Consider the following 27,191-nt stretch of genomic DNA (forward strand, 5'->3'; position numbering starts at 1 on the left):
CTTGTGTTAAGAGTCCGGCGTGGTTCCTAGCAAGAAGGCTGGTTTTTAGTGAAAGTGTATCCGGGAGGGCGTCAGGCTAGCTCTGTGTCTAACCAAAAGTTGGGTCGGTGGGTGCGAATGCCCCTGCGTGGCCCGCTAGGACTGTCGGCGGTGGTTGCGGTTGGAGGGATCCCTGGCTATTGATACGTTACAGGCCCTGCACAGCATAACACGCTGATTCCTGGCTGAATTAGGGAGGTTCACACAATAATACACACAAATTCGGTTTTTTACTGTCGGTGACACGTCGCGCACGGAGTGTGCGGAGTGGACGTTTAATTGGTTCGAACAGTTACAATTACAGTTTACACTTACACAATGCACATTGAATTACCCTACGAAATTACATTAAATTAACACTGGGCGCTCTGATGCGCCGTCACTAATCTTAAACCCTCACGCCAGTCGAGGTTAAGGGGGAGGTCGATTGGAGGCGGCCAATCCCGAAAATTGCTAAAGCAGCGGTACCCGGGTCCACCTGTGTGGACCGCGGTTCGCAGTTAAATTAGTCTCAAGTCCTATGCATCGTTGTTGCCGTTGCCTGTGCACTCGACGATTATCAAAAAGTCATTTGTGGCGGGAGTCGGCCCGTACCGTATACTGAACTGCCCCGCGTAAACTTAAGTGCGGGGAGTTTATACATAAGCGGCTGGGTTAGGCCCTAAACCGTAAAAAGGACCGGGTACGCAAGGGGAGTTTAAGCAATGAAAAGGATTTGAATTAATGACTATAGTTACCAGTAGTGAATTTCATTGGAGACAAAGGATGATGACTCCCCGTGGAATTCACGTCCACCCCAGTCCGCGATTCGCTCGGTACTGGCGTCTGGCCTTGGCGCGAGGGGAGGTCTCAGCGTCCTCTCGCGCCCAAGTTTCTAAAGTCCCGTTATTCGGAAATTATTTAATTAACAAGAGATTGAAAGCGGCTCTAAATTCGTACATTAAATAATAAAGATTAACTTAGTTTGCAGATACTCTCTAAGAATTAGATTTAACAAGTTACATAAATTAAGTTTGAATAATACCTACGAGTCACACCAGAGACTGTTCGTCACTTGTTGACTGCTCCAGTGGCGAGTTATACACAAAAAACGGGGAGATCATAATTACGTTACACAATACTCTAATTAATTTAGGCTGAAGGCCGCAAGGGAGACACAAATGTATTCACATAATTTCACACGTGAGTGACCCGGGCACTCCTACGTCGCACTTTCCTTGGGCGGGGTTTTTAATAAAAAGTGGCGTTACCATTAAATTATGTCTGATTTCTAAAGTACTGGGGTCGAGGTGGCTGATTAATTAGGGCATGGTCCTTTATTCTACCTGTTGCTCCAGTGCTCACCTGACTCAGGTGCAGTGTTGCCAGGTCTACCACTCACCAAAGCAGGAGATTGAACAGTGACAAAACAGTAGAAAGAAGTAGATATCCTAAACATATAGCTTTCCTTTACAATTAATTTAGTAAACCTATTTTTACACACATTTACTTTTAAATTAGTAAAAAAAAAACTTATTTCATACACATTACATATTAAGATACACAAACCACAAGAAAAAATTTTTATTTTCACTGACCATATAAAAAAAACAGATGAAAACAAAAAGTTGCTTGTAGCCTGCTCCTTATTCAATTACCAAAACGTCAGTCATCATTATTATCATCATCATCATCATCATCATCATCATCATCACTGACATACATTTTGTTTTGAACTCTCTTAATTATTGTACTAGTTACATCAAAAGAAAAGCATTCGGATTTAGAAACTAGTCTCTTGGTGTGTAACAGACCGCATACTGTCTTTGAAGATAGCCTGTTCCTGGTTTTCGTTTTCATCAAATTCACTGCTGAAAACATTCGTTCCGCTGTAGCACTCGAATGGGGTAGACTCAAAAGACTCCAAATAAATTTGGCTAGTAGAGGAAATACCTGGTTGGAGTCTGCGTATGATTTTTTACGGACACTATCCCAGAAATCCTGTATTGTGTCTTTACTGCCACTACTACCACCTATTTCCGTATTACATAGCAATCGCCATTCTGTATCAAGTTGTTGGATCTCATTTTCTTTTATTAATCTTGGAAACAGGGAAGCCAATGGTGCAATAGATTGACAAGTTGATATTTTAGTAGGATCTAGCACTTCAAGCATAGTGAAAATAGGATCATTGAAAGGAAAATGATCTGTAATCTGTTTCACAGATTCAATGTAGAAATCTAGGCAATGCAATTTGATCAGTTTCACATGCTGCTCAGAAAGTTTTTTTTGACAAAGAAATATTAAATTTTGCCCCAAAATAGACATTTTCTAATGGCAGAAAAACTCTAGAATCTTTATAATCAACTTTATCTACATCTATGGATCTTACAATTTCTATTTTAACAGAGCACTCGAGGAGAGTTTTTAATACAGAAACTACACATGGCCTCAAATTTTGAATGTGTGGTTGCTCACTCTGCATTTTATTGTTCAGGATATTGAACATATGCAAAACAAACTGAAGAAATCCAAGATACAATTTGTTGAAGGGTGATTTTATTTTTGAAGAATGGGATCTGATGCTAATAACTTACCTTCAAAGGCAGCCTGGGTGAAAAAAAGTATGAGGGCATCATACTGCTCCAAAACCCGAGATTCAACTAACTCAAGGGATAACCATCTTGTCTGACTTGGATGCAACAGCTTATGTGGCTTTACATTCACAAAACTTTGGAATTCTTTAAAGGATTCAATACATTTAGAACTTGAATGAAAATAATTTAAAATATCACGGACCAAATCTTCTGGTTCCCTTGGAAGCTTCGCACAAGCATATGATGAACACAAATGGAATGAGGTCGGGCATGTCGTTTTTCAAAAGAATATATATAGAATGACTTTTACACATCATTACGTGAGTGGGAAAACGAAGAGTTGTTTAAGGGTTGGTTACAGTCTAGCAAGAAAGGATGCGGTTTTGCATATTGTAAGTCATGTAACTGTGATATGAGAATTGCTTCTGGAGGTAAAGGTACATTAATTAGACATGTAGAGTCTGATAAACATGTGCAATGTGGGAAGGAACTTGTTGGTCAAAAAATGTTAACTTCATTTACATCTGAAGCAACCAATTTAAGTGATCAAGTCAAAGAAGCTGAAATTTGTCTTTCTGCATTTGTAGCAGAACACAACATTTCATTTAATATAATTAGTCACTTGACACCCCTTATTAGATCAGTTTGCCCTGATTCTGAAATTGCAAAAAAAATCAAGTTTGTACTTCTGAGAATACTTCACCTCTTTACTCATAGCAAATCATTAATAATAAATTCAGCGTTATCAAAATCCATTCGTGATAAACGACTGCACACTTTGTCCGTGACACCACATCGTTCAAAATTATTACAGGCGACCGCGAGACAATAATAGAAACATAAACGGTTTCACTTCAAAGCACACAAATCTGATGACTGATAAACCGAGTACCGACAGGCGACAGTGACACGACATGATGATGACACTCGACAGACGGACAAGACGAGTCACGAGTTACGACTGACGAGAGCTCTATCTCAAATCAAAAGGATGACTGGGAGGGGGGGGGGGGGGAGGACTCCCGGAAAACGAAACGCTCATGCCACAGCCACACACCACTAACGAGGGGAAAGTCCCTTGGTAACTATCAGAGATTCGATTTAAATATATCTCGCAGTATATCGATATATCGCAGTCTGACACTAAAATTTGAACTGTTACAGGCTAGAAAACTCAAGAACATAAAAGTATACACTTTTTAGTTAAAATTCAAGCCGTTTTTGTTAATTTTAATAAAAAATTTGTCGAGGCAGGAAAAAGCAGTAGATTTTCTTGACTTTTCGCTTTTTAGCAGTAGAACAGTAGATTTTTTAAAAAGCAGGAGATCTACTGTAAAAACAGTAGACCTGGCAACACTGCTCAGGTGGGCCATGGCTAGGGGTGCGTTCCGTTAGCGGGGTCGGATACTGGCGGTTGCAGGTCGGGCTTTAAGGTGGCCTTTGGTCGAACGACATCAAATTAGTGTTGTGCTTTTCGCCATTTTTTGGATTCGTTTATTGAGACGGAAACGGACGTCCTTCCAGTTTTTGCTAGACACGATTTTGATTGGCCGATCCATCCAACTTCCATATTATTTTAGAACCCGTCCTTTAGGCGAAATATTTGATGGAAACTCAAGCCATTCAACTTGTCAAACCAACATGGACGGGCTTGTGATTTTTTCGGTCAAAACCCTCCAAATGTTTTTGACACAACATATTTAAAAGTGTTGAAAGAAAAAAATTGACAGTGTGACGGGCTTTTATAAAACCTAAATGATGTGGCGTATGGTTTGTGTGTAGGTCGTAACATATGCACTTTATAGTTTTAGGTGTACACAAGTGCAATCCTCTGGACAACTCTAGTCATTGGTTTGAAATATATTATAATTCATTTATCCATGGTACTTGGAAGTTGGAAGCTTTGTTTTGTTACACACATGAACTATTTTAGGTTATATCATAAATTCTTGAGTAAGTTATAGTTTTTTTTTACATTTACGTCTTTGAGGTGTATTTACCTAATTTTTTTGGGACATGTAGAATCGTGTCTTTATTCCTTACAGTAATATTATTCTCACTTATTAGTATATTTTATTGATAAGTTAGGGTACCTTGTCTTTAAGAATAACCTTCCATAAAAGTTTTTTCTTCTTCTTTTAGTCGTAATTGGAATGAAGAATTTGTTGATTTCACAAGGAAAATATTTTTGGCCATTAATTTGTGATACACGGTGGGTTGTCAGACAGCCTATAATGACGTCGTCAAGCTGTGTAGATCTGGAGAAGCTGCTTGAACCACCCTCTTCTGTTCGTGGCATGAAGAAATTGAATCGTGAGTTGTTTACAAAAAAAGTTAATATTCCGTGGTTGGAATTGGAATCATCAAAACTGGATAATGCTAGAAAGTACTTAAAGCCATATTTGCTGAAACTGCCTAAATTCAAGAATTTTCACTCGATTGTAAATGGCAGTGATGTAAAAAGTGACACTAAGGTTTCGGGAGAGCGTGCTTACTTAAAGAGAGTTGCACTTCAACCTGTGTTAGTTAGGTCGTTCGAGTCCATTCGAGAAATTGACAGAGAACATTTGAAAGACTTGAACATCACCAAAGAAAACTTTTGTTTTAGTGAAATAAATTTAACATATGAAAACTGGAGAGCAGATCAAATTCTGAATGCTGTCTTGCCAGAAGAGAAGGAAAAAGTAACGAGTTACTCTTTGGTTGGTCACATTGTTCATTTGAATTTGAGAGAACATGTCCTGGAGTATAAAAACATCATTGGAGAAGTCCTGCTCGATAAAGTTGTAAATGCAAAAACTGTTGTTAACAAAACTGACATGATCGATAATACGTATAGAAACTTTAAGATGGAATTACTGTGTGGGGAAGACTGTATGGTAGCAGAAGTAAAAGAGAACCATTGCACATTTAAGTTTGATTTCTCAGCCGTGTACTGGAACCCAAGACTGGGAACTGAGCATGAAAGAATTGTAAACATGCTCAAAGAAGGAGATGTATTGTACGATGTGTTTGCGGGAGTGGGGCCATTTGCCGTTCCCGCAGCAAAAAAACGATGTTCTGTTCTTGCAAATGATTTGAATCCAGAGTGTTGTAAATGGCTGCAACACAATATGAAAGTAAATAAGGTTGACAGTTATTTGCAGCTCTTTAATAAAGATGGCGCAGAGTTTATTCGGGACAATGTTAAAAAACACATGCTTTTTACATGGCAGGCTGAGAGCAAGTATCCTGACATTGCAATGCATATTACCATGAATCTTCCCGCATTGGCAGTTACTTTCCTGAAAACATTTGTTGGTCTTTTCACACTTGAAGAGATTGGTTCAATAGAAATACAGAGCTTGCCGATCGTCCACGTGTATTGCTTTGTAAAGGACGAAAAGCCCTTGGATGCAGCCAGAAGATTGGTCGAAGATAGTGTAGGTGTTGACTTGGGCAGTGCGGTGAAGGATGTGATTTTGGTTAGGAATGTGTCTGTGGGGAAAAATATGATGCGTGTGACATTTTTGCTGGAAAAAAATCTCCTGTGTAATGTTGGCCAGAAGCTTGGAGTCAGAACTGCCGAGGAAAATGTGTGTGGGGAACCAAACCACAAGAAACAGTGTCTGGGAGTGAATGGTGAGAATGGTATTTGAAAATGGGTTCTAGAATAGTTCAATTTTATTTGATCATAATAACATATTTTAATTGGCTATTTACTAGCTTAGCTCCTGGAGTTTTAGGGAATTTAATTTGTTTGATTTTCTTAAGAGTTTGCATTTGGCATATCAATTCTCTTTGTTACCCAAATAACTGTAGGCACAGCTATTCGCTACATGAGTAGCAACATGTCATACTATATAATGTCTCTGCAAGAAATGCATGTTGCACAGTTATAATACACCAGCATGGTTTAATGGACAAAATAACTTGAATGAGAAAATAAAACGATACCAAATAGATTCACTTCTAAAACAGAGTTTGATCTTGTGGGATTAGTCACTATAGCTTTTGTAGTTCACTGCTGCTTAGAAGTCCTCCCACTTGTCACACCTTTTCCTATTAGTTGCCATTCCGTGTGGGAACAATAATTCTGATGTTGACTTTTTGTAGACAAGTTTCCAAATTATTAAATGTAATATTTGCACTGTAATGTGTATTAATGGCCTCAATTCACTGTTCTTGCCAACTTATAAAGAATAATCTAGGTACTTTAAATTATCAGGGAAGAAGAAAATGCTTTAAACTTTATATTATGCAATAAAAATTGTCTAAAACAATGATTACCTAAGTTAAAATTTGTAATTTTGATGTTTTAAAACAAAATCCTCTTTTTCCACAAGGAACTTATATACCCAGAGTATTTTATTTTAAATTAACTTGTGAAATAATCAATACATGCAACTCATCAAAATAACTTTGGCATTTTGTGAATTCAGCTTATCGCTGTTAGATGTCAGGTACAAACATTGACAAGGTGTTAAGTATGTAAAATACATGGAATATTATCAGTGATAGCTGAGACTGAGTTCTCTGTGGCATTGATGGTGTGTACATGTATTTACCGTTAGTGAATATATTTATTTATAACTACATATAACTTTGGGTACATGGAGGTAGTGACAAAATTTTCGGTAGGTAGCCTATCGAATGTAAAGAAAGCTCTTGCGCTATTTTTTTTCATTCCTTAGGTAAATATTTACAATCGCGGTAGATGCCAAAAAAAATGCTAAAAATCTGAAAATACTTTTATTCTGTGCCCTTTCACTTCCTCTTTTCAAAACAACCGGCGGAGGTAAGAAATTCCAAATACTTTAGGAGATATCGAATTTTTAAATTTCATCATATGTAGAGTCGCGGTAGGTGCCAAAAAAAATGCTAAAAATCTGAAAATACTTTTATTCTGTGCTCTTTCACTTCCTCTTTTCAAATCAACCGGCGGAGGTAAGAAATTCCAAATACTTTAGGAGATATAGAATTTTTAAATTTTCATCACAATACCTGTGAATTCAGGCGGCCACCATTGTTTCTTGTTTACGAGACGTAGGTGAACGACTACATTGTTGCTTGTTTAGGAGTATCTATTAAAATCTGAAAATTCTTTTATTATAGTTATGTTATGTTAGGTTAGCTACATTAAAACACTTTAAAACACTATGGACGGTTAGTTAGGTTAGTATAGCTACATTAAAATAAACAGATAAATATAAATATTAATAAATAAAACCGAGGTTGGCCGAAGGTAAATGGTTCGGGTGTAATCGGGAATGGCAGAACTTTTTGTGCGTCTTGATTTACCGTTCGTGAATGCCTAATTAATTAAAATGGTCGATTAGGTCAGGTCAGTTACATTATTAATACTTTCAAACTAATCAGACATTAAAAATAATATAAATTAATTTTAATGGTTGTTTAGTTTTAAAGTATTTATAATGTAGCTGACCTGACCTAACAAACCGGGACAAAGGATGAACGGTAGGAACTCACGTAATTTTTTTACTTATTACTTGCGCAACAAATAAAACATTAAAATTTGAAAAGTTAAAAACTCAGATACGTTAGAGGCGGGTACATTCCTTTGCCATTAGTAGAAAATGATGTAGTCGTTCTACCTACGTCGCGAAAAAAAAAAATCATAAACGTAAACAAGCAACAATGGTCGGTTCACATACGCGGAAAAAAATCATACTCGTCTCGTAAACAAGAAACAATGGTGGCCGCCTGAATTCACAGGTATTGTGATGAAAATCTAAAAATTCGATATCTCCTAAAGTATTTGGAATTTCTTATCTCCGCCGGTTGATTTGAAAAGAGGAAGTGAAAGAGCATAGAATAAAAGTATTTTCGGATTTTTAGCATTTTTTTTGGCATCTACCGCGATTGTAAATATTTACCATTCCTTATTTTATTCACTCCCGTACCCTCGTAATATATTTTGTAAGATTGTAATGAGAGAATTCCTCACACTACTGGACAGCTTGTGCTTTCTGCTGAGGATATAGGGAACCCCATTGTTTTGTTGCCTTTGTGCCTCAGTGGGAAAAGTAAGGTTATAAGCCTGAAGGCTTGGTCTCACTCACTGATTTTTTAAAATTAATTTTCTTGTCATTACTGTTAATTAAGGGGTTTTCTTGGGAATTTATTCTGATTTCTCTCTTGCATTTGTTGTTGAGTCACAAATGTTCTCACCAGATATTTACAAGGGTCATTCAAATATAAACTGGAAATTTTTTACACAGGTTTATTATTAAATGCCTTTTTTTTCTACATAGTTTCCTTCAACAGAACTACATTTTCACCATTGATAGGAGGCTTTTTGATCCCTTCATGTAAAAAAAAAATGAGGTGGTTGCCCTAATAGCCAATTGTTCTATCGCAGCATTGTCTAAATCTTTTTTTTACCTCTTAATGCCTCCTTCAGTGGACCTTTCACAAGCTCACGGCCGACCTAAATATTATCTTCGTTGATGCTGGTCGTTGGACACCATTTATGGCTTTGATTTTCCTCTTTTATCATGGCCATTTCAAAACTTCTGGGTCAAATCAAACACACTGGTTTTAGTCAGAGTAGCATCTCTGAGCTGTGCTTGGAGTCTCTTCTAAATTTCACTCGATTTCACACCTTCGCTGGCTAGAAAACGAATTATAACACATTGTGCAACTGGCGCTGATAATTCTTTTTCGCTCATAGCGATACTGAAATGACAGATTTTATTGTGAGGGCCATGTGCATGTATCCCCTCTCCATTCTCCCGCCACAGATTCTCTGGCCCGCTGCACCGCTTACGTCACTACTTGAGTCAAATGAACCAAACTCTGGTTTATATTTGAACGACCTTCGTATTCGAGCTGTAAAAGATCACTCAAGTGATCAAAGATATGAACACTTCCGTGATTTTCTACTGCTCTTAGAAAATATTTCGTAAATATCTTTTGAGAAAGTGAGACACACAACATAAGAACCATGATAGCTATCATAATAAGTTAACAGGAAAAAAGCTCTCAAATAATAGAAAAGTCAAGAAAATGTAACCAAAATTATGTATGGGACTGAGCCTAAAATACAGGCCTGTGTGGTAGCTCAGTGTGACAGTTTTTCTCATGAGTTCTCAAAGCTAGATTTTTTTGTGAGATCAGCCCTCACCTGCCACCTCGCAGCTGCTTTAAAGGGGGTTAATGTAACTTATCCTCTGCTCATCGTTGCTTGTTCATCGTTGCCTTTTGCCTTGTTGCAGCCAACTGCTGAAAATGGGGAAGAATAAAGGAGGCAACAAGCATAAGCCCGTCAAGAACGTCTTCAAAGTTGCGGGTGCCAAAAGCCTGAAGATAAAGAACAAAGCAAAGGCTGTCTCGGGTCAACTGAAAAAGGTGAGTTAGCACAGTTGCTTTACGCTATGTTTACCTGAAAATACAGTGCTTATTATTTACTTGGTTTTTCTGAGAGATAGGTTGCGTGAAATAGTGCTGATTTTTCGTCTCCGCCATTGGTAGGGTCAAGATATGGCGGGTTGCAATAAAACAGAAATAACGCAGAGATGCTTCTCAATACACCATGTTCAAGTAAATACAACCTAAAACACCAAAATTCATTTGAACAAAACTTAAAAAGTAAATTAATTTTTTTAATGTATTGAATTCAATGAATATCATTTATTTAGCTTGAAGTTTGTAACAAAATGGATCATAAATTTATTTATTTTTTTACTTTGATTGATTTTTAATTAGTAACTCAAGTGATGTTTGATGTTACCAAGGATGTACTTCAATTAAAGCCTTAATACATTTTAAAATTTTGTTTGCTCATTTTCAACATTTAAATGTGTTATCTTTTGTATGTGCAATTTTTAGGGAAAATGCTGTTGCAATTTTTGCGTTCTGATGAAATGATAAATGCTCATTCAGCAGTGAGCTTTATCTTCATTTATATTTACCATAGCTCAAATATTTGCTGATTTTGTATAAAAGTTTTAGTGCATCATATTCACATGTTTACGTTGGCTTAAACAATTGGAGAGAGAAATTTCAATAATTAATGGCTTCTAAAAACTGATGATAGTAGCAAGCGGAAGGAAAGTGTTTGGAGGGCCATTGCTTCAAATGCACTATGATACCAATATGAGCTTCTTATTATATCAAAGATATGTGAGACAATGTCTTGCACTTATAAAATATTAAGGGGACCGGTAGTGGAGTGGTCTGATCACTTTCCTCCCACCAAGGCTATCGGGTTTGACTCCCGGCTGGGTTGAACTTGGAATTTTTTTTCACTGGGAAAACATGGCTGATGTTGCCGTAAGCCAGTGAGTTTTCCTCAGGGTACACCCGTTTTCCTCCACCAATTTATTCTGTCAGTATTACGTAAATATTAATTTGGACTTGCATTTCAAACAGTTCCGTTAGGATTTTGGGCACATCCATTTTGGCAGTCATGGATATTTCACTATTGACAGCACGAGTTGCTGTCGATCCTGCTGCTCTCTCATCTGCTGCAGGCGAATTGCCAGTCTGTTGATGTAAAAAAAAAGTTAACCAACAAACAAACATGTGCTGAACGTGGAGACAAAATTTAATTATTTTATTCATAATGCTGAAATATATATATCGTTAAGTATCACTTGGAAACTATTCCGTATTAACCATTGAAAATAGTTACTTGGTGATTTTTGCGAAACTTTATTCAACAGTTGTAATGATGGAAGCAGAGTGGAGGATGTGTGTTTTCTCAGAGAAATACATATTTTTATTGTAACTAGTTGAACGAAGTGACTCGCAAGAAGACTGCCGAGGTGGACGGGCAGTTGGCGGCACTGCGAGATGAATTGCTACAGCAGACACGCCCAGTGATGAAGAAAACGGACGTTCCAGCAGCAAAGAGAGAGGACCCAGTCACATGTCCTGACCCTGCAGAAACTGCGGACAAACTGTGTCAAATGAAGATGTGAAGTGCTCAAACAAATAACGTGTTCCATTCCTTGGTTTCTGATTTTGTTTGTCTGTTGTTGCATTATCTGAACACATTTAAGAGGACTTGGAGAACCCTGTTCTCTCTCATAAACTTGGAAAAAATTAAAAACTTTTATTGTTAAAAACTGTAATTTTAATTTAATGAATGATGATGGAGACTGTCATATTCATATTAAATAATTATGTGTACATTCGGGTTAGCTTTTACTACTTAGACGGTTGATGTTATTATTTATGGAATAAATCAAAACTCCTTGTTCAGTTTTGTGTACTGTCTCATCTCATTTGTCAGCTGAAGGTTTTAAGTAAAATTCTAAAAAGTTACATCTGATGCAGTTACAGTTAAAAATTACTAATTGTATAGTTGTACTAGTTATGTAGTTTATCACATTTTGCAGTGCGCTAATAATTCTTTAGTACCAATATGTAGTAGTCACATTTTTCAGTGTGCTAATAATACCTTGGTATCAATTAGAATAAAAGTAATTAATATGACCACACCTATATAATTATTACAGTTCTCATAAATTAAATGGGAGATGTATGCGTAGCATTACATCTGAGTGTACCAATTTTTCAAATATAAATACATCTATATCGTACAAATTGTTTTGAATGAATCCTGATATTTTGTAATTTCTATGAAATTCCAAAGTATGCAAAAAAATTTTAGTTTTTCCCAGCATTTCGTTTAAGCTGGTTATTAACTTAGTAAAGTTCTGTTGGGTTGGGTTTTATGGTATTCACTCCTACAATCTTGAATATTGCCATCTAGTATTGTGCATTAGAGTTGATAAAAAAAAGGTATTAAAACAAAGTAAAACATTATTTAGTTTGTTTGTGGTTTTTTTAAATTCTGTTAAAAGTTGCTAAAATTTCTCCTTGAACATGTAGTCAATTTAGATACTAATTTACCAATTCAATATTTCATCTATAAGTTAAATTTAAATTTTCTGCTTTGGACAATGGTCAGCAAAATTAGAATGGCTTTCATTTTACACACTTTGAAGATAAACTGTGATAATCCTTGGGAAAATGTAGAATTTATATCTTTGAATGTTTTTAATGATCCTTTTCCAAAGTATTAATTTGTTCTATACATGTTTATTCGGGTTTCATGATTCAGTTGTGGTAACCTGCATATTTCTTAGCCTTTTCCTATCGTAACTGCTTTGATAATCAAGATCTATTTTTGAGTAAAGGTAAAGCAGAATAAGGTATTTATTCATTCTCTCTGGGAATGGCTTTTTAAATAAAGTAAGTGTATAGAGCATACTACCTATCATAGCAACTTATTTAGGGTGTGGTGTGTGTTCATTCTGTTAAATAGTTTTGGAGTAATTCATGCAGAAACTAAAGGGTTTTCCTCCTTGGAAATTATCTTATCTAGATGAAAATAAAATAGTTTTAAATTTTAGTTCACAACATACTTTATTATCATGCTAATTTTTATTCAAAACCATTGAATAGGTTTTGCGGTTTGCTGGAACTAATTTTCAGACAGACAAAAAAATTGTGGAATTATCTGTTTGCCTTTTTATCACTTTTTGTTACCAAATCTTCCATTATTTTAAGAATGTATTCCATGTACAGATACAGTTTCATTATAGATTTATTGTATTTATAGAGTATAGGCATAGTACAATTTTGTCAATTGAATCATTCGTATAAGGTTACAGTTGCTGTACGTCAAGTACAGAAGTTTAAAAATTATTAGATTCAAAACAAAATGTTTAAATTTTTCTAGCTTTCCTTAACCTGCATAGAATCACTCAGCAGTGTAATATAAACCAATTTAGTTCATTGAATACAAAAACCTAATGTACTGTCTAATTGGTTAAAAAAAAAATGTTTTTAGACTGCAAAATTTTAATTTTAGAAAAAAAAAATATATTGAGTCTAATAATTTTTACACCTTCTAGGATGATCATAAATCAATTACAATTTTAACCATGCATAACATTATTGAAATAATTACATACCTACATTATCTGTAATAGTTTAGGAGAAAAGGATGTTATGCACACAGTACGTGTATTCATGTGCAAACTTATGGCTCAATCTTACACACAAAAATTGTGGTTATATCATTTTCTTGTCATTACTATTATATAAAAAGCTTTTTCTGTATATTTGTCATGAAAACTTGTTTTTCATTACAAATATTTCCACCATATAGTTACAAAGTGTTATCTCACAGGGGTAAAAAGTCATCCATGTGTTAATAATTATTAATTAAGATTAGTTGTGTCACATTTTACATCTTGCAAATACATTATGTTTTATTTGTATCTGGTGAAAAAATTATGCAACCAAACATATTTTGATGAATGGTTCTCGAAAAAAGAGTGACAAGAAAATGAAATAACGAACGGAGCCGTGAGCGACGTCCAGCGGGCTCAGCGCTCGCCGGACGCTCTCCTGAGGTTGGCTTCCACCGCGACGCCGACGATGTCGTTCCCGAGGAAGAAGTCCGTGGCCACGACGTTGGCCTCGCGCCACCACAGGCGGCGGAACCAGGCGGTGACGTTGCGGTTGACGGAGTCGGCCATCTGGCGCAGGCTGCCCGACTGGCGGAACATGACGTCGACGGGCGTCGGCGTGAGCTCCGCCATGACGGCCCACAGCTCGGAGTTGGCTCGGTGGCCGGGCGACTTGCCCATGACCTGGCGCAGGTAAGTGCCGAGGTCGCTCGGCTCGTGCTGGTTGCCCCACACCTGGGTCAGGGGTGGCCACAGCCAGGCCGATTCTGAGAACAAGGACAGTTCAGACCCTGCTAGTCCAGACATCTGCTTCAGTTCATGGGTCTACTTATGCAATAGTATTAAAACTAGTATTAAGCTGTAGTAAAGGGTATTTAAAATAAAAGTTATTAATTTAATTGAATATTTGCATATATGCATATTTGGTTCATGTTCTCTAATATGCAAATAAGAATATTAACACAAAAATATGAATATGTACAGCTTTATTTTTAAAAAAATACGAATACTATATTTATATTCATAATTGAAAATATAACTAAATTCCTTAAAAAAAATTTTTTTTGCAAATACGTACATATGTACAAATACAAATATAAGCATCACTAATAGCCACCATTTATTCTTTATACAAACAAGTGGGGCATTGATATTTGAGAGATATCCTGAAATTATTTCTTTACATGTCTGAGCATTTGTAAACTTTGTTCCAAATTTTGTGTATCATCGCCGAGGATATTAAAGATCTTAGTACACCGTACAAGTGAGGAAAACTGGAGAAAGGACCAGCCCAGCATTTTAATTGTTGTGATTTTGGAAGACTGGGATACCAAAAGCAGGACGAACTGGAATCCAAACCCGAGTGAATGCAAGTCCAACCTTTTACCTTGCTCGATTTCAGAGGAGGTACAAAACTTTGGGAAATAAAACCCCCAATCACAAGATTAAAAAGCAGTTATGCTGACCATTGTGGTGCCAGGGATTATGTTTTTTTAGTAAACAAACATTATTTTGTAGACCTTAAACACAGCCATATCAGCATTTTCAGGCTGCTTTATCTGTGAACAAATTAATTGAATGCATACAAATGAACCTGTATTGGACCTTGCAATAGTGTATTTGTGAGTCCTGTGGAGGTGAATCTAATCCTAAACATATCGGACGAAACAATTTGTAGGTCAGTGGGTTATCCAGCCAAGTCTTTGGCGACTATCGAGGAAAAAACTCATTGCTGTGTCATTTCTAATTTTTTGTTCAAATTTTACGTTCTACATGCTGTGAAATATTCCGAAGCAATTCACTTTGCCGATATTGTGTATACAAGTCAGTTATTTCTCTTATTGACTTGGACTTATCTATGAAGATAGAGTTCAATCATGGATTGATCCGTATATTGAGATTGAACGCTTGGAATGTGCATTTTGTTTTCTTTGTTGAATTGGGGGATTTATGTATATTTGTAGGTGGTCACAGAATCGAGAAAAAATTAGTGTTGGCAATGAGAGCCTTTGTATTGTTTTCCTGAAGTGTCGGTCAGTGTAGGTCACTAGACTGTGGTTGTGCAATTTAACAAGATTGCACCAGTAGGACGGATTGTCTCTCTCCAACCAGCTAGTGTAGTCTAGACCTGCCAAGTAGATGTGGCTGGTTGAGTTGTTGACGGCTTGTCAGTTTGCGATGTCCAGTCTTCAATGAGCATTTGTATTGTTTTCCTGAAGTGCCAGTCAGTATAGGTCACTACACTGTGGTGGTGCATTTTAACAAGATTACACCAGTAGGACGGGTTGTCTCTCCCCAACCAGCCAGTGTAGTCTAGACCTGCCAAGTTGAGTTATTCGTTGAGTTGTTAACGGCTTGTCAGTTTGCGATGTCCAGTCTTCAATGAGCATTTGTATTGTTTTCCTGAAGTGTCGGTCAGTGTAGGTCACTAGACTGTGGTTGTGCATTTTAACAAGATTACACCAGTAGGACGGGTTGTCTCTCCCCAACCAGCCAGTGTAGTCTAGACCGGTCAAGTTGATGTGGCTCGTGGAGTTGTTGGCGGCTTGTCAGTTTGCGATGTCCAGTCTTCAATGAGAATTTGTATTGTTTTCCTGAAGTGTCAGTCAGTGTAGGTCACTAGACTGTGGTTGTGCATTTTAACAAGATTGCACCAGCAGGACGGGTTGTCTCTCCCCAACCAGCCAGTGTAGTCTAGACCGGTCAAGTTGATGTGGCTCGTTGAGTTGTTGGCGGCTTGTCATTTTGCGATGTCCAGTCTTCAATGAGAATTTGTATTGTTTTCCTGAAGTGTCAGTCAGTGTAGGTCACTAGACTGTGGTTGTGCATTTTAACAAGATTGCACCAGCAGGACGGGTTGTCTCTCCCCCAACCAGCCAGTGTAGTCTAGACCTGCCAAGTTGAGTTATTAACGTTGAGTTGTTGACGGCTTGTCAGTTTGCGATGTCCAGTCTTCAATGAGAATTTGTATTGTTTTCCTGAAGTGTCCAGTCAGTATAGGTCGCTTGACTGTGGTTGTGCATTTTAACAAGATTGCACCAGCAGGACGGGTTGTCTCTCCCCAACCAGCCAGTGTAGTCTAGACCGGCCAAGTTGATGTGGCTCGTTGAGTTGTCGGCGGCTTGTCGGTCTTCGCGCTCACCTTTAGCGACCTGGCGGTCGCCGTAGGCCACCACCAGCCGCCGGTCCTGGCTCCAGATCTGCTCAAGCGTGGCGGAGCGGAGGTCGGCGGAGGAGGGCAGCGCGTACGGCCCCAGCTCCTGCTTCAGCAGCGTGACGAGGCGGCGGTGGCGCCCCTGCCGCCCGTAGAAGCCGACCGGGAAGCGGTGAAGGTCGAGGATCACCACCTCCCGCTTGGTGGCCGTCAGGAAGCGCTTGATGTCGCGCAGCACGGGCAGCAGGGGCCCGATCCTGATGAGGTCGTGGTTTATCCAGAACCTGGGGTGGACACACAAGCATTTGAAGACAACGCTTGTGATGGTTTTCCACCAAAATTTAACTTAAGTTAGAGCTAAACTTCTTGTTGGTATTGAATCAGAGAATTTGGAATTGGTCAGGGAATTTGGGGAATTTACTTGCAATCCTGGAAAAGTCGTGGAAATTCTCCAATGATAGTAATTTGAAGGACAATGTGATGGTTCAATCTGCATTCAACCAGACTAAAAGCAATTTTTGTTTTTTTTTTTGAATGAGTTTTCGTGAATAGTCATAAACACTATTATATTGGTGTATGCAAAGTTATATTTGAACTAAAGCAGCTGTGAGATTGGTGGAGGTTGGATTTTTTTAAATTACTTTAAATATTCTTCATTGAGTTTTACATAAAACTTAAATTTGTATATAAATTATTTAGAAATTATAGTCAGGGAAATTCATTATTTTGGTCATGGATCGTCAAGGAGATTTTATTACAGATTTGTGTTGGACACCCTGTTAAGGGATACATGGAAGGTTTTAAAAATAGAATGGAGCTTTGACTCATTGGCCCACAGCAATGTCTGCCACGTTTTCCTTGTGAAGTGACTCCACGTCTGTCCATGCCAGGAGTCAAACCGGATCTTCTTGGTGGGAGACCAGTGGTCTAACAACTGAACCACTGTGGCTCCTAAAGGGACTTGAAGCTGGCCAATCAAGAGCCAGCGTGCCAAAGCAGCGAGAAGGTATTGCATTGACAATGACATATACTTGACTACCAAGGCATTGGCGTCTGTAATGAGGGATCGGCCAATTGGAGTGATCTTGTGGCACAATCAGCCAGGGTCGAGTGAGGATGTTAATGAAGCTGTCCCTGATGTCAGTAACAGCATTTTTGTCAGAATTTTCTCTTGACGCCTGCCCATTTGTTCGCGGTAAGCCAACTTTTAAGTGCTCATTTGAAAATGGCGTGCTTCATGCCCCATTGTACAAAATAATTTCCACTTATTCTGTTGTGTGTAACCAAGCACAAATTTACAAGGAGAGTGTACAAACCTACTGAATGAAGGAAAATATGTTTGCCACTTTTTTCTTCAACATGCCATTTTTTTTTACCAGTCATTCCACAGCATGCACTATTCCGTTATTATTTATTGCTATTGAATCACTGGATACAATAACCCTATACTTCCACGTCCGTATGTTTAAAAAGAGATTTGTGTGTCTAGAGGTCCTCACGTGGCACCCTAACTCCCTCCTGCCTTATAAACTAGTACTTGTGTGCAACCACACGAAAGAGAGAAATCCTTAAAAATTAAATTCCCGAGCAGTATCGTCTCTAAACGTGGAATGCAAGCGTGGTGGAAGCTCGAGAGACTGCACGCGACACACGTGCTCGCGGGGGGCAAGGACCTGTGGTCGGCACCGTGCGTCTTGTTGAGGAAGGGGTAGTAGGCGACGCGCAGGTCGAGGTAGCGGACCCCGTGCACCAGCTGGCCCCACACGTCCGTGTCCTGGGTGAGCAGGTAGCGCGCCAGCGTGTCCCGCCGGGTGAGCGTGGGCCCCTGGTGGTGGCTGGCGGAGTTGTGCGTCCCGGGGATGAAGAGGGAGGTCAGCGTGGCAGACCCCAGCACTTCCCTGCACTCGGGTAAGGCATTGAACCAGTGGTGTCGGACGTAATTCATCCGATGCGTCAGTTCGTAAATTACCAGATATATCGGCAATCGCTTGCCTTTTTATCTGTGGTATCGAACAAACTCACAGGTATAAAATATGCAAGTACAGTACACTCCCGATTATCCGCGAAATTAAATGGCAGGGCCACCGCGGATATTGAAAATCGCAGATAATCCGCAAAAGAGCCAAAAATGGGAAACAAAAAAAAGGAAACTTTACTTAAAAAAAAAAACCAAACATTTATGTACAGTAAAAGTTACAATTAACAGTAAAAAATTTTAAATGATGCTAAAATTTTAGCATTTTACTGAATAATTAACATACAATACATTTCAGTAATGTAAACATAAAAGTGCTCAACGATATGACTAGAAACAAAGTGCGACAGAGACAAAAATAGCAACGCATGACAGCCTACTGCGTGAGTTCCGAGAAGGCCTGTGGCGTTTCACTGTATATTGCACACAATACTCTCGTCAGTAGAGTTTAAATTTGCTCACGTGTAATAAAATACAAATTTACACACTGTATGTGCTGTATTTTTTCGTAGCAGGCGCGGATAATAGGGAGTTTACTGTATAACCAACTGTATGCAGGCAGACCCTGATTTCAGGCAATTATGTTCTGGGCAGATAAGTTTTAGTCGCCCTCCTTCATTTTCCAGTTACACATAACATTTTACATCTTCAAGCTCATTTATCATCAGTTTTAAAAAAAAGCACATTACGCAACTAAATACTAAGGTTTTTCAAAGACATAGGCTGCTTGTCTTTGTTCGTATTTAAATTTAATAAATGGTTGTTGCAGTTTTATACAGCTGTTATAACTACTGTGATAAAACATGAGTTATAGTATACTGTATATTGTTAAACAAGTTTTTAATCTATTTCTAAAGTATTTGTTTTAAGGCATAATATTTTTAAGCACGTTGCAATAGTTAGTATAAACTAACATTTCCCCAGGGACTGGAAGTAACGCGCTACTAGTAACGACGTTATTTGTAACAGTTACTTTTTATGGTAACGATCGTGGTAACGCAATATATTAAGTTTTTAGTAACTGTAACTGAATTACATTTTTTCGCCTTAAAGTAACGATAATTGTCGTTACTTATTGCGTTACATTTTTTAAATGTATTTCTTATGAACGAACAACGATTTGTTGATTTTTTCAATCCCAGAACGAAAATCCCGACAAGCATTATTATTTGCGATGGTATTGCTTGTACTTGTAAAACTGCTGTTGGCTAGCCTGCGCTCGCATTTTGATTGTCATGTGATGAGGAATAAGAGGATTTCTTTGGTTTAAATAAGAGGAGCCCAGTGGAGGATTCTGGGGAACAAGAGCTACAATGGTTTTTGGAGTGTAGGAATAAGGACATTTCTTCACTAAATGACTATCCTCAAATCAAAAAAAACTTTTCATTAAGTTGAACACAGCAATGCCAACAAGTGCTGCAGCTGAAAGGTTGTTCAGCTGTGCAAGTTTAGTTTTACGCCCAAATAGAGGCAATTTAAGCGATACAAATTGTGAGAAGCAACTGCTACTCAAGATCAATAAGCAGTGGTTAAAAAAGTGGTGATTTGATATCAGTGTTATTGTTTTGTAGTGTGAACTTATTACTAAATGTAATTTAAGACCTAATTTAAAAGTATTAATTTTTAATAAATATATATCTTTACTAAACACAATATGTTTTATTAGCTTTTAATTATAACAATATTACGTATCACATTTTTAGTTTTTCACAAAGTAACTGTTAAAGTAACTTACAGTTACTTTTTACAGATCTGTAACTGTAACTGGTTTATTTTCAGCAGTGTAACTTGTAGTTGTAACAGGGTTACATTTCCAATGGAGTATTTGTAACTGTAACTGAGTTACTTTTTAAAAGTAACTTTCCGGTCCCTGCATTTCCCCTTGACTAGTATGTCCATGGCAAAGTCATATTTTTTTTGCACCTCAAATTCTCACGCCCCTCAAAAACTGACGCTCTGGGCAAATGCTTGGTTGGTCAATTTGTAAATCAGGTTCTTTAATCTGTCAACAATTGAGCAGCTCAGGTTCAAATTTTTTTGGGTGGATTCCAGTTGTTCAACTTGGCCTCCAGGTTTCATTACTGGCTGCCGGATGTTTTTTAGTTTCCTCAGAGCTGAATATTACTGTTATTTTGCATTCCAGTACAGTGTTTCCTGTTTTATAATCGGTTATATTTAACATTTCTATAATGAAATGAGTTTTTGAAGAAGAGCTCTGAATCACAGACAATGGAAATACAAATTGTTTTGAAAACCATTGTACTGAATGTTAATTTTTTTTGGTATTCACTGTAACACTATATTTATTTGAGATAATCTGGCAAAATTGTCAATCCAGCAAAATTTTAATCTAGCATAGCTTATAGCTTGGTCCTAAAGTGCCAGATTAGAAACCTTTCACTGTAATATTTGAGGAATGTGTTCAGGGTTGTAGCTAGGATTTTGTGAAGGAGGGTGCCCAGTACAACCAATATATCACTATACCAGTTTTATGTGTGAGTTTTACTTATAATTGAATTTTAAAAGAAAATTATTGTCATATACTTAAATCTCAAGCTTCAATGCTTACTCGTAGAAATTTAAGAAATGATTTTACTTGAGAAAATAAATTGATTATTTCATACTGTGGCTTTCATTTAATTGTTTTAATACTTTACTACAGTATCACATGTGTAAACCATTGTTAAATATAGGGTTCTTGGAAAAATAATTTCTGCCGTTTTTGGGTATGAGGCATGTTGGGGAAATGTGGAGGAAATACATTATTGGAGCTCACTAAGGATTACACTAATCCTTCCACAATAATATATCTGTAATCTTATGTATGTAAATTGCTGTAATTTTATCATGTCTTCGCCTGTATTTTTTTTTTAATCCGGGAAGTGAGTGGTCCGGACCCGTAGGACCTTTCCCCTGGCTACGCCACTGATGTGTTAAAATTTTATCCTCGCAGGGGCGCGAACATAGTAATTTGTCAGTGTGCCGACATCACAGTGGTCTAGGGTTCCAGGTCTAGCTGCCCCCTTGCCTGTTGTCGCCCATCCAGGTCGGGCGTATCTTGAAGCAGGCGGACTGCAGGAGGGAGTTGTTGCGAAACGAAGCGACCCAGAAAGGGAAGCAGTGGTCGCCATCGGCCCGCGCGCTGTCCGCGTCTTCCTTGTTCCACCCGCCAGGGTACTTGGGCAGCCCGAGACTCACGTTGGTTTTGTAGAACCCTTCAGGCAGGTCCTTTGTGTCCACTCTCACCAAGGGCTCGGGCCTTTCTGAAAAAATTGCAGTCTCAAATTACAAATAGGTCCATTATTAACTACTTCTTGGCTTTTGATTCGAGACCACAGCAGAGGATCTCAACCTAAAAGCATACACTCAGGATTTAAGTTTTTATGGGGAGAAGGTAAGTTGCTGATTCCAAATAACTGTGTGCGGAGTATTCTTCTTTAAGTCAAGTGATTGTAGGAGAATAAATACACATTTATGTTTCAAAATAACAGCTTATCTATGTTTTGGATCTTTTGATTTTCAAGTTTTTCTTAACAACCAATGACCTGTCATTTGAATGCCGTAAGTAATCAATTTCATCCGAATATGAAACACACAAACTTAAACACACATCAATATTATCAATTTCGTCCTTTGAATAATTCTTGTCTCTTGGACGATATAAACAGACTGTCTGTACACTCCGTTCAAGATGAGGTGAGACATTTTGTGACAAGTGCTGCAAGGAATACCTATGTAGATTTTGACAGCTGAGCATTGTGAACGTAGTAAACAAAACAAACACAGTTTTCGTGTAGTGCCAAACTAGCTAAACAAATTAAATAATTATGTTCAGTGGCATAGCCAGGATTTGTGTATGGGGGGTGTTAAAGAAGCATGGCCTCCTCCCCCCCTCCCCCCCCTGTATTAAAAGGGGGGGGGGGGGGCCGGGGGTTCTCCCCCGGGAAAAATTGGATTTTAAGGTGTAAAATAGTGCTATTTTAGCAGTTTTCGGTACTTAAATTTAAATATTGTAATGGTAAAAATTTTATTAATTTTAATATGAAATTAGTTTGAGTGATTAATAAGAAATTAATTAAAGATTTGGTGCTAGGGGGGGGGGGGGGTTAGGGGTTCAAACACCCCCCCCCCTCCCCTTAGCACCAAATCTTTAATTAATTTCTTATTCATCACTCCCCTGGCTACGCCCCTGATTACGTTACAGAAGTATTCAGCTGCTGGAGTCTGATGGTTTCTTGCAGCACTTGTCGAAAAGGCCCTGTTGTCTTGGGTGGAGCGCAGGAATCGCGGCCGGGGGTCTCGGCCCGGGTGTCGGCGAGGCTCGTCGAGTGTTTGTACCTGGGTGCGTGTTGGAGTGCGGGTGCGCGCCGAAGAGGGCGATGGAATCGGGCACGGCCTGGGGGGGACAGCCGGAGGCGTCCCAGTTGAGCTCCAGCTCGCGGTCCACCAGCCCCCGGCCGTGGGGGGCCGGGCGCCACAGCGACGAGACCGTGATGAACACGCGGCCGCAGTCCTCGGTGCCGCCCACGAGCTCTGGCACGTCACGCGGGGCGTCAGAATACATACTGCCACGCTACCACTCAAAACAACCCGGTGAGTCTGGGCATATTTAAATTCCTACAAATAATTGCAGGTGCACCGTAGTTAAATGTCTGAGAAATATGTTGTAATGATTAAGTCAAATGTTAAAGATACATACTGATGGTCAACTCGAGGCTTGTTTACTAACAGCAAAGAATGACTACAGTGACTACATCGAAATTACATTTTGAGCAAAATTTTTATAGAGTCATTCAAATAACACACAATGATGATGTGCCAACAAAAAGCAATTGAATGGAATAGTAGAGTGGCAATATATTATATTTTCTTATCTGGCCACTTATTTGTCTGGAATACCACAGAGTGCACCCCAGAAATCTTTTAGGGTGCTCACTTTGAGAACCACTGCTCTAGCCCCACTACGTTCAGAAAACTGCAAGTCTATATCTCAAGCCCTCTTTAATGGGTTTCACTATTGTCACTTAGCATTATATATCTGTAGCTTCAAAATAGTGTGATAATTATCACCCCAAACCAAATGAGCTGTTGCAATATTAAAACATTGGACTCTCAGGAGGACCCGGGTTTTTAATGCTGGTCGAACCGTCATGATTTCAGTTTGCAGTGATTTCCCGAGTTCACTCCAGGCAAGTGCTGAGATGTTTCTTCACAGTGTGCCGGACCAATATCTTTCCAGTTTCCCTCAACTGTCTGGAGTTTTTCCTTCCAATGAACGTGTTGTCGACAAGATGTAAAAAACCCACTGTAAGCAAGCATTAAATTTTCACCCAAAGGGAGGTTAATAGTTACAGAAAATTAATTTTTTTTAATTACCCTTGTATATTTATATTGCGCATCTTAAAAAGTTCTATCTGGTTGAAAAATTGTCCAGAAAAAAATGCTTGTTGAATGTTAGTACTGTAACAAATGTTTCTTCATTGATTATTTTAAGCTCTGTTTACCCTTGAGTTTTCCTTCAAGCGTAGCTAATGATATAGATATTACAAACAGGATAACGTTATTTTAATTTTGTTACTAATCTAACAATATTCTTAAGTGCTCAGCTTAGCTTTTTCAGACTTGAAAGTCACTAGTCAGGAAGCCTGCAACTACAAAGTGGTAGTCCCATGGGAGAGCCAATGAGGGTTCTCCCCCTCCCTCCAATCCAATTACCCCTATTCCTAAAAAAAAAAATAATTTGAGATATAGAAATGACTTCTCAAGACTTCAGAAATGCATAAAAACAGCCTAAGTGTCAATTATATTTCCCAGTTTCTGACCTCCTGTTTAAGTATTCCATACCTACCACCCAAATTGTCTGAGGTCATCCACTGTCCCACAAAATTGCTCCTCCCAAAATTCGAAGTTAGGTAAGTTCGCCCTTGCTATCACAATTCGCTGCTCGTGACAATTTTTTATGTTAAATATTTTCATTGGGCACTTTGTAGTTATGTGTTATTTATAAGTACATGTGTGTAAAAAAGTTTTTTTTTGAAGTGATTGATATTTCTTTGCTGAGGGGGCTACAATTTTCGAGCGTTACGAAAATTCCGATCGCATGAGGGGAATAGTTAGGTATGTGGTGGGGGAACCAGTAGAAGATAAGGGTGTGTCAGTGACACCACTCCAATGCATGCACTAGTGGTTGAATAGGAAGACAGCAAAGGAAGGAGGGTAGATACGTAACGGAGCATGATGTATGCTAGTTATAACGGCTGGGAGGGGAGAGGTTTAAATGAAGCAGCAGTGATGCTATGAAATTCTCATAATGCTGCTTGTGTTTGTCTACTCTTCAGTTTCTTTAAAGGCTAATGATTGACACGACCATATTTATGTTATTTAATTTAAAGTAGGTATCTACAATTTACTTTTGTTAAAGAATTATTGATTTGTGCAATCAACTGTGTAAGTATCATTTATTTTTATGTGAATAGTGTGGTTGAAAATGTAAAATAGAATTATGAATTTAAGTTTAATTTTTTTTCCGGGATTAGAACATTGGTTTAAAATGTCAAAAGTACTTATAGACTTGTGATATAGACTTTATAAGTGTAAATTATGTTCGATTGGAGTGTTTTTTAAAATTAAGATCTTACCCGCATATTTATTGTTGTCAATTTTTCTCTCTTGTTCAATGAAAAAAAAAAAACTAATAATTTATCTGTATCTAAACCAAATAAGCAAGAAATTTCACTTCTGTTGAACATGAACTCCACACACACACACACACCTTTTTTTTGGAAGTAATTTGTTTACAAAATTTTTAATCTTAACTTTTAGTTGTGTTTATTCACTAACTTATTAACTCACAAGTTGCAATAGTGATGTCATGCTTTGAACACAAGTGCATTGGGATATTTTCAAATTGTCAGCATGCTCAAGCAAATCTTTTAGATGTCTACAACTGAGCTTTCGTATGACATCATTTTCATCTGATCGGAAGAGATCAGTTATGCTGCCCATTGTATTGAGGCTCTTGTTTCTGGCTGCGGCGTGTATCGTTGTCCTAAACGTGCATGATTAGTGGAAGTGTCTGCCTGTGGGTTACTTACTGTGCGTGAAAGCAAGCAGTGGTGTGAAGCCAATCAGGAGCGCTCCCACCATCTGCACTCCGGTAGACATCTCTCCGCACTCTGATGGGCGTCCCCCCTGTTAACAGGTCAGGATTGGAAACTCTGTGAATTGGATAATGGTTCCCCCTCCCCCCAATCCCTCCTTTCCCCCCCTCCGCAGCTTCCTGTGGCTGGGCTAAACAAGGCAGCGCCAGCTAGCGTATGATAAACAGGAAGCGCCGTGGCTTCGAAGGGTCGCGAGTCGGGTGTAGAACCCCGCCCACGGCTATGCAGCCTGCGTCTGGGCTCGCTGCGTCTTCTGTATCTCAGAGTACCTGTGCAGTACTTCAGTGTGCTTGTTGTAATTCCGGACACTTGCCAGACGTGTCTTGCAGTCCGAAATCATTTCAAAATGGACTTCAATTCCATTGTGACACTTCCGAATAATACCCCACAGCTTGTGTGATCATCTCTCTACGTTAACTGTTAGTCAAATTTAAACATTTTCAGGATTATTTCTATTTCTAACTATAATTAGCAATATTATATTTAGAATTACTGTACTCTACATTTATTAGTTATCTAGTTAACATATTCAGGTCCTTGCTCAAGCCTCTGCATAGTATTTTAATAAAATAACTCTAACAGACTTTTTCATATAATGAAACAATTTTGCTAGAGTGAAAAAGATAGTGTTTTGGTTGTCACTAGATGCCATGTGCGGTATTGTATTGTGTGTGAAGCTGCTTTGCGCGTGCTGCATCGTTCTCTGAGAATTACTACAGCTTTGTGCACCACACATTTTGTTATGGTGAAGGTGGTGATAATATCCCGTGTATCTACCAAGCAAATGTTAAGTACTTTGGTATATATTATCCTGGCAATATGATAATATGCGAAGATTGCCTTCCTCGCTTTAAATTATACAAAAAACATTGGTCATGGCCGCCACACGCATCAGAAGTGCAACTTCACTCATAAGAGGGATAGGAAATTTTTAGGGCACTCTAATATTTGAAACACTTCTAATCATGCATTGAAAGTAGACTTTTACTCGTGTCTGGCCATGTTTTCAATGGAATCTGAGAATGAATAAGTGGGTTTATGATAGTGAAAAATATGATTAATAATCCTATTGGAAATCAGGTTTATTCATATTAGTTAGCATGTCATATTTGAACTTATCCTGTAATGGATGATTTAAATTATTTTTATTACAGATGAAGATACTAGTACGAAAAGCATAAAACTACTGTTTCATTCACTACAACTGTATCAGTTAATGATAGTGTTTAATTTTTTTTTTTTTTTAATGAGTTGAAAATATGTTTAAATATGTAATTGCTAATGTTACATTATATTTTTTAGACATAAGTGCCTTAGACAAAATTTCTGGTAATTTACTCATCTTCCACGAATGTTGTG

General features: G+C 38.2%; 2 protein-coding genes across 4 annotated transcripts; one reads left to right on the forward strand and one right to left on the reverse strand.

Annotated features, from left to right (window-relative positions):
- The first annotated feature begins 4,233 nt into the window (after nucleotides 1–4,233).
- Nucleotides 4,234–11,822, forward strand: LOC134532758 (tRNA (guanine(37)-N1)-methyltransferase). 3 transcript variants are annotated; one of them, XR_010075177.1, is made up of 4 exons: nucleotides 4,239–4,568; nucleotides 4,758–6,236; nucleotides 9,833–9,965; nucleotides 11,351–11,822. XR_010075177.1 is itself a non-coding variant. In XM_063369577.1 (3 exons), the coding sequence occupies exons 2-3, from the start codon at nucleotides 9,846–9,848 to the stop codon at nucleotides 11,537–11,539; spliced, it is 309 nt and encodes a 102-aa protein (XP_063225647.1). In that variant the 5' UTR covers nucleotides 4,461–4,568; nucleotides 9,833–9,845; the 3' UTR covers nucleotides 11,540–11,822. The 3 variants fall into 3 exon arrangements, 2 of the variants coding, with proteins under 2 accessions (XP_063225646.1, XP_063225647.1); XM_063369577.1 differs by lacking the exon at nucleotides 4,758–6,236 and having other exon boundaries at nucleotides 4,461–4,568; XM_063369576.1 differs by lacking the exons at nucleotides 9,833–9,965; nucleotides 11,351–11,822 and having other exon boundaries at nucleotides 4,234–4,568; nucleotides 4,758–6,572.
- A 1,144-nt stretch (nucleotides 11,823–12,966) lies between these two features.
- LOC134532760 (PI-PLC X domain-containing protein 1-like) lies at nucleotides 12,967–25,873 on the reverse strand. The gene is made up of 6 exons (XM_063369578.1): nucleotides 25,767–25,873; nucleotides 23,011–23,205; nucleotides 21,701–21,935; nucleotides 18,371–18,595; nucleotides 16,686–16,981; nucleotides 12,967–14,310 (listed from the first exon to the last, which is right to left on the reverse strand). The coding sequence occupies exons 1-6, from the start codon at nucleotides 25,834–25,836 to the stop codon at nucleotides 13,961–13,963; spliced, it is 1,371 nt and encodes a 456-aa protein (XP_063225648.1). The 5' UTR covers nucleotides 25,837–25,873; the 3' UTR covers nucleotides 12,967–13,960.
- Between the last annotated feature and the right edge of the window lie 1,318 nt (nucleotides 25,874–27,191).

Source organism: Bacillus rossius, chromosome 6 (genome assembly GCF_032445375.1).
Source record: "Bacillus rossius redtenbacheri isolate Brsri chromosome 6, Brsri_v3, whole genome shotgun sequence".
Classification (NCBI taxonomy): Eukaryota; Metazoa; Arthropoda; class Insecta; order Phasmatodea; family Bacillidae; genus Bacillus; species Bacillus rossius.

Coding starts and splice junctions, on each gene's coding strand:
- LOC134532758 (XM_063369576.1), top strand. CDS start 4,496: ATGGTACTTGGAAGTTGGAAGCTTTGTTTTGTTACACACATGAACTAT. Junction 4,569..4,757: donor GTTATATCATAAATTCTTGA/GTAAGTTATAGT, acceptor TTCTTCTTTTAG/TCGTAATTGGAATGAAGAAT.
- LOC134532760 (XM_063369578.1), bottom strand. CDS start 25,836: ATGTCTACCGGAGTGCAGATGGTGGGAGCGCTCCTGATTGGCTTCACA. Junction 23,206..25,766: donor ACTGCTTGCTTTCACGCACA/GTAAGTAACCCA, acceptor GTGACGTGCCAG/AGCTCGTGGGCGGCACCGAG. Junction 21,936..23,010: donor GCACTCCAACACGCACCCAG/GTACAAACACTC, acceptor CAATTTTTTCAG/AAAGGCCCGAGCCCTTGGTG.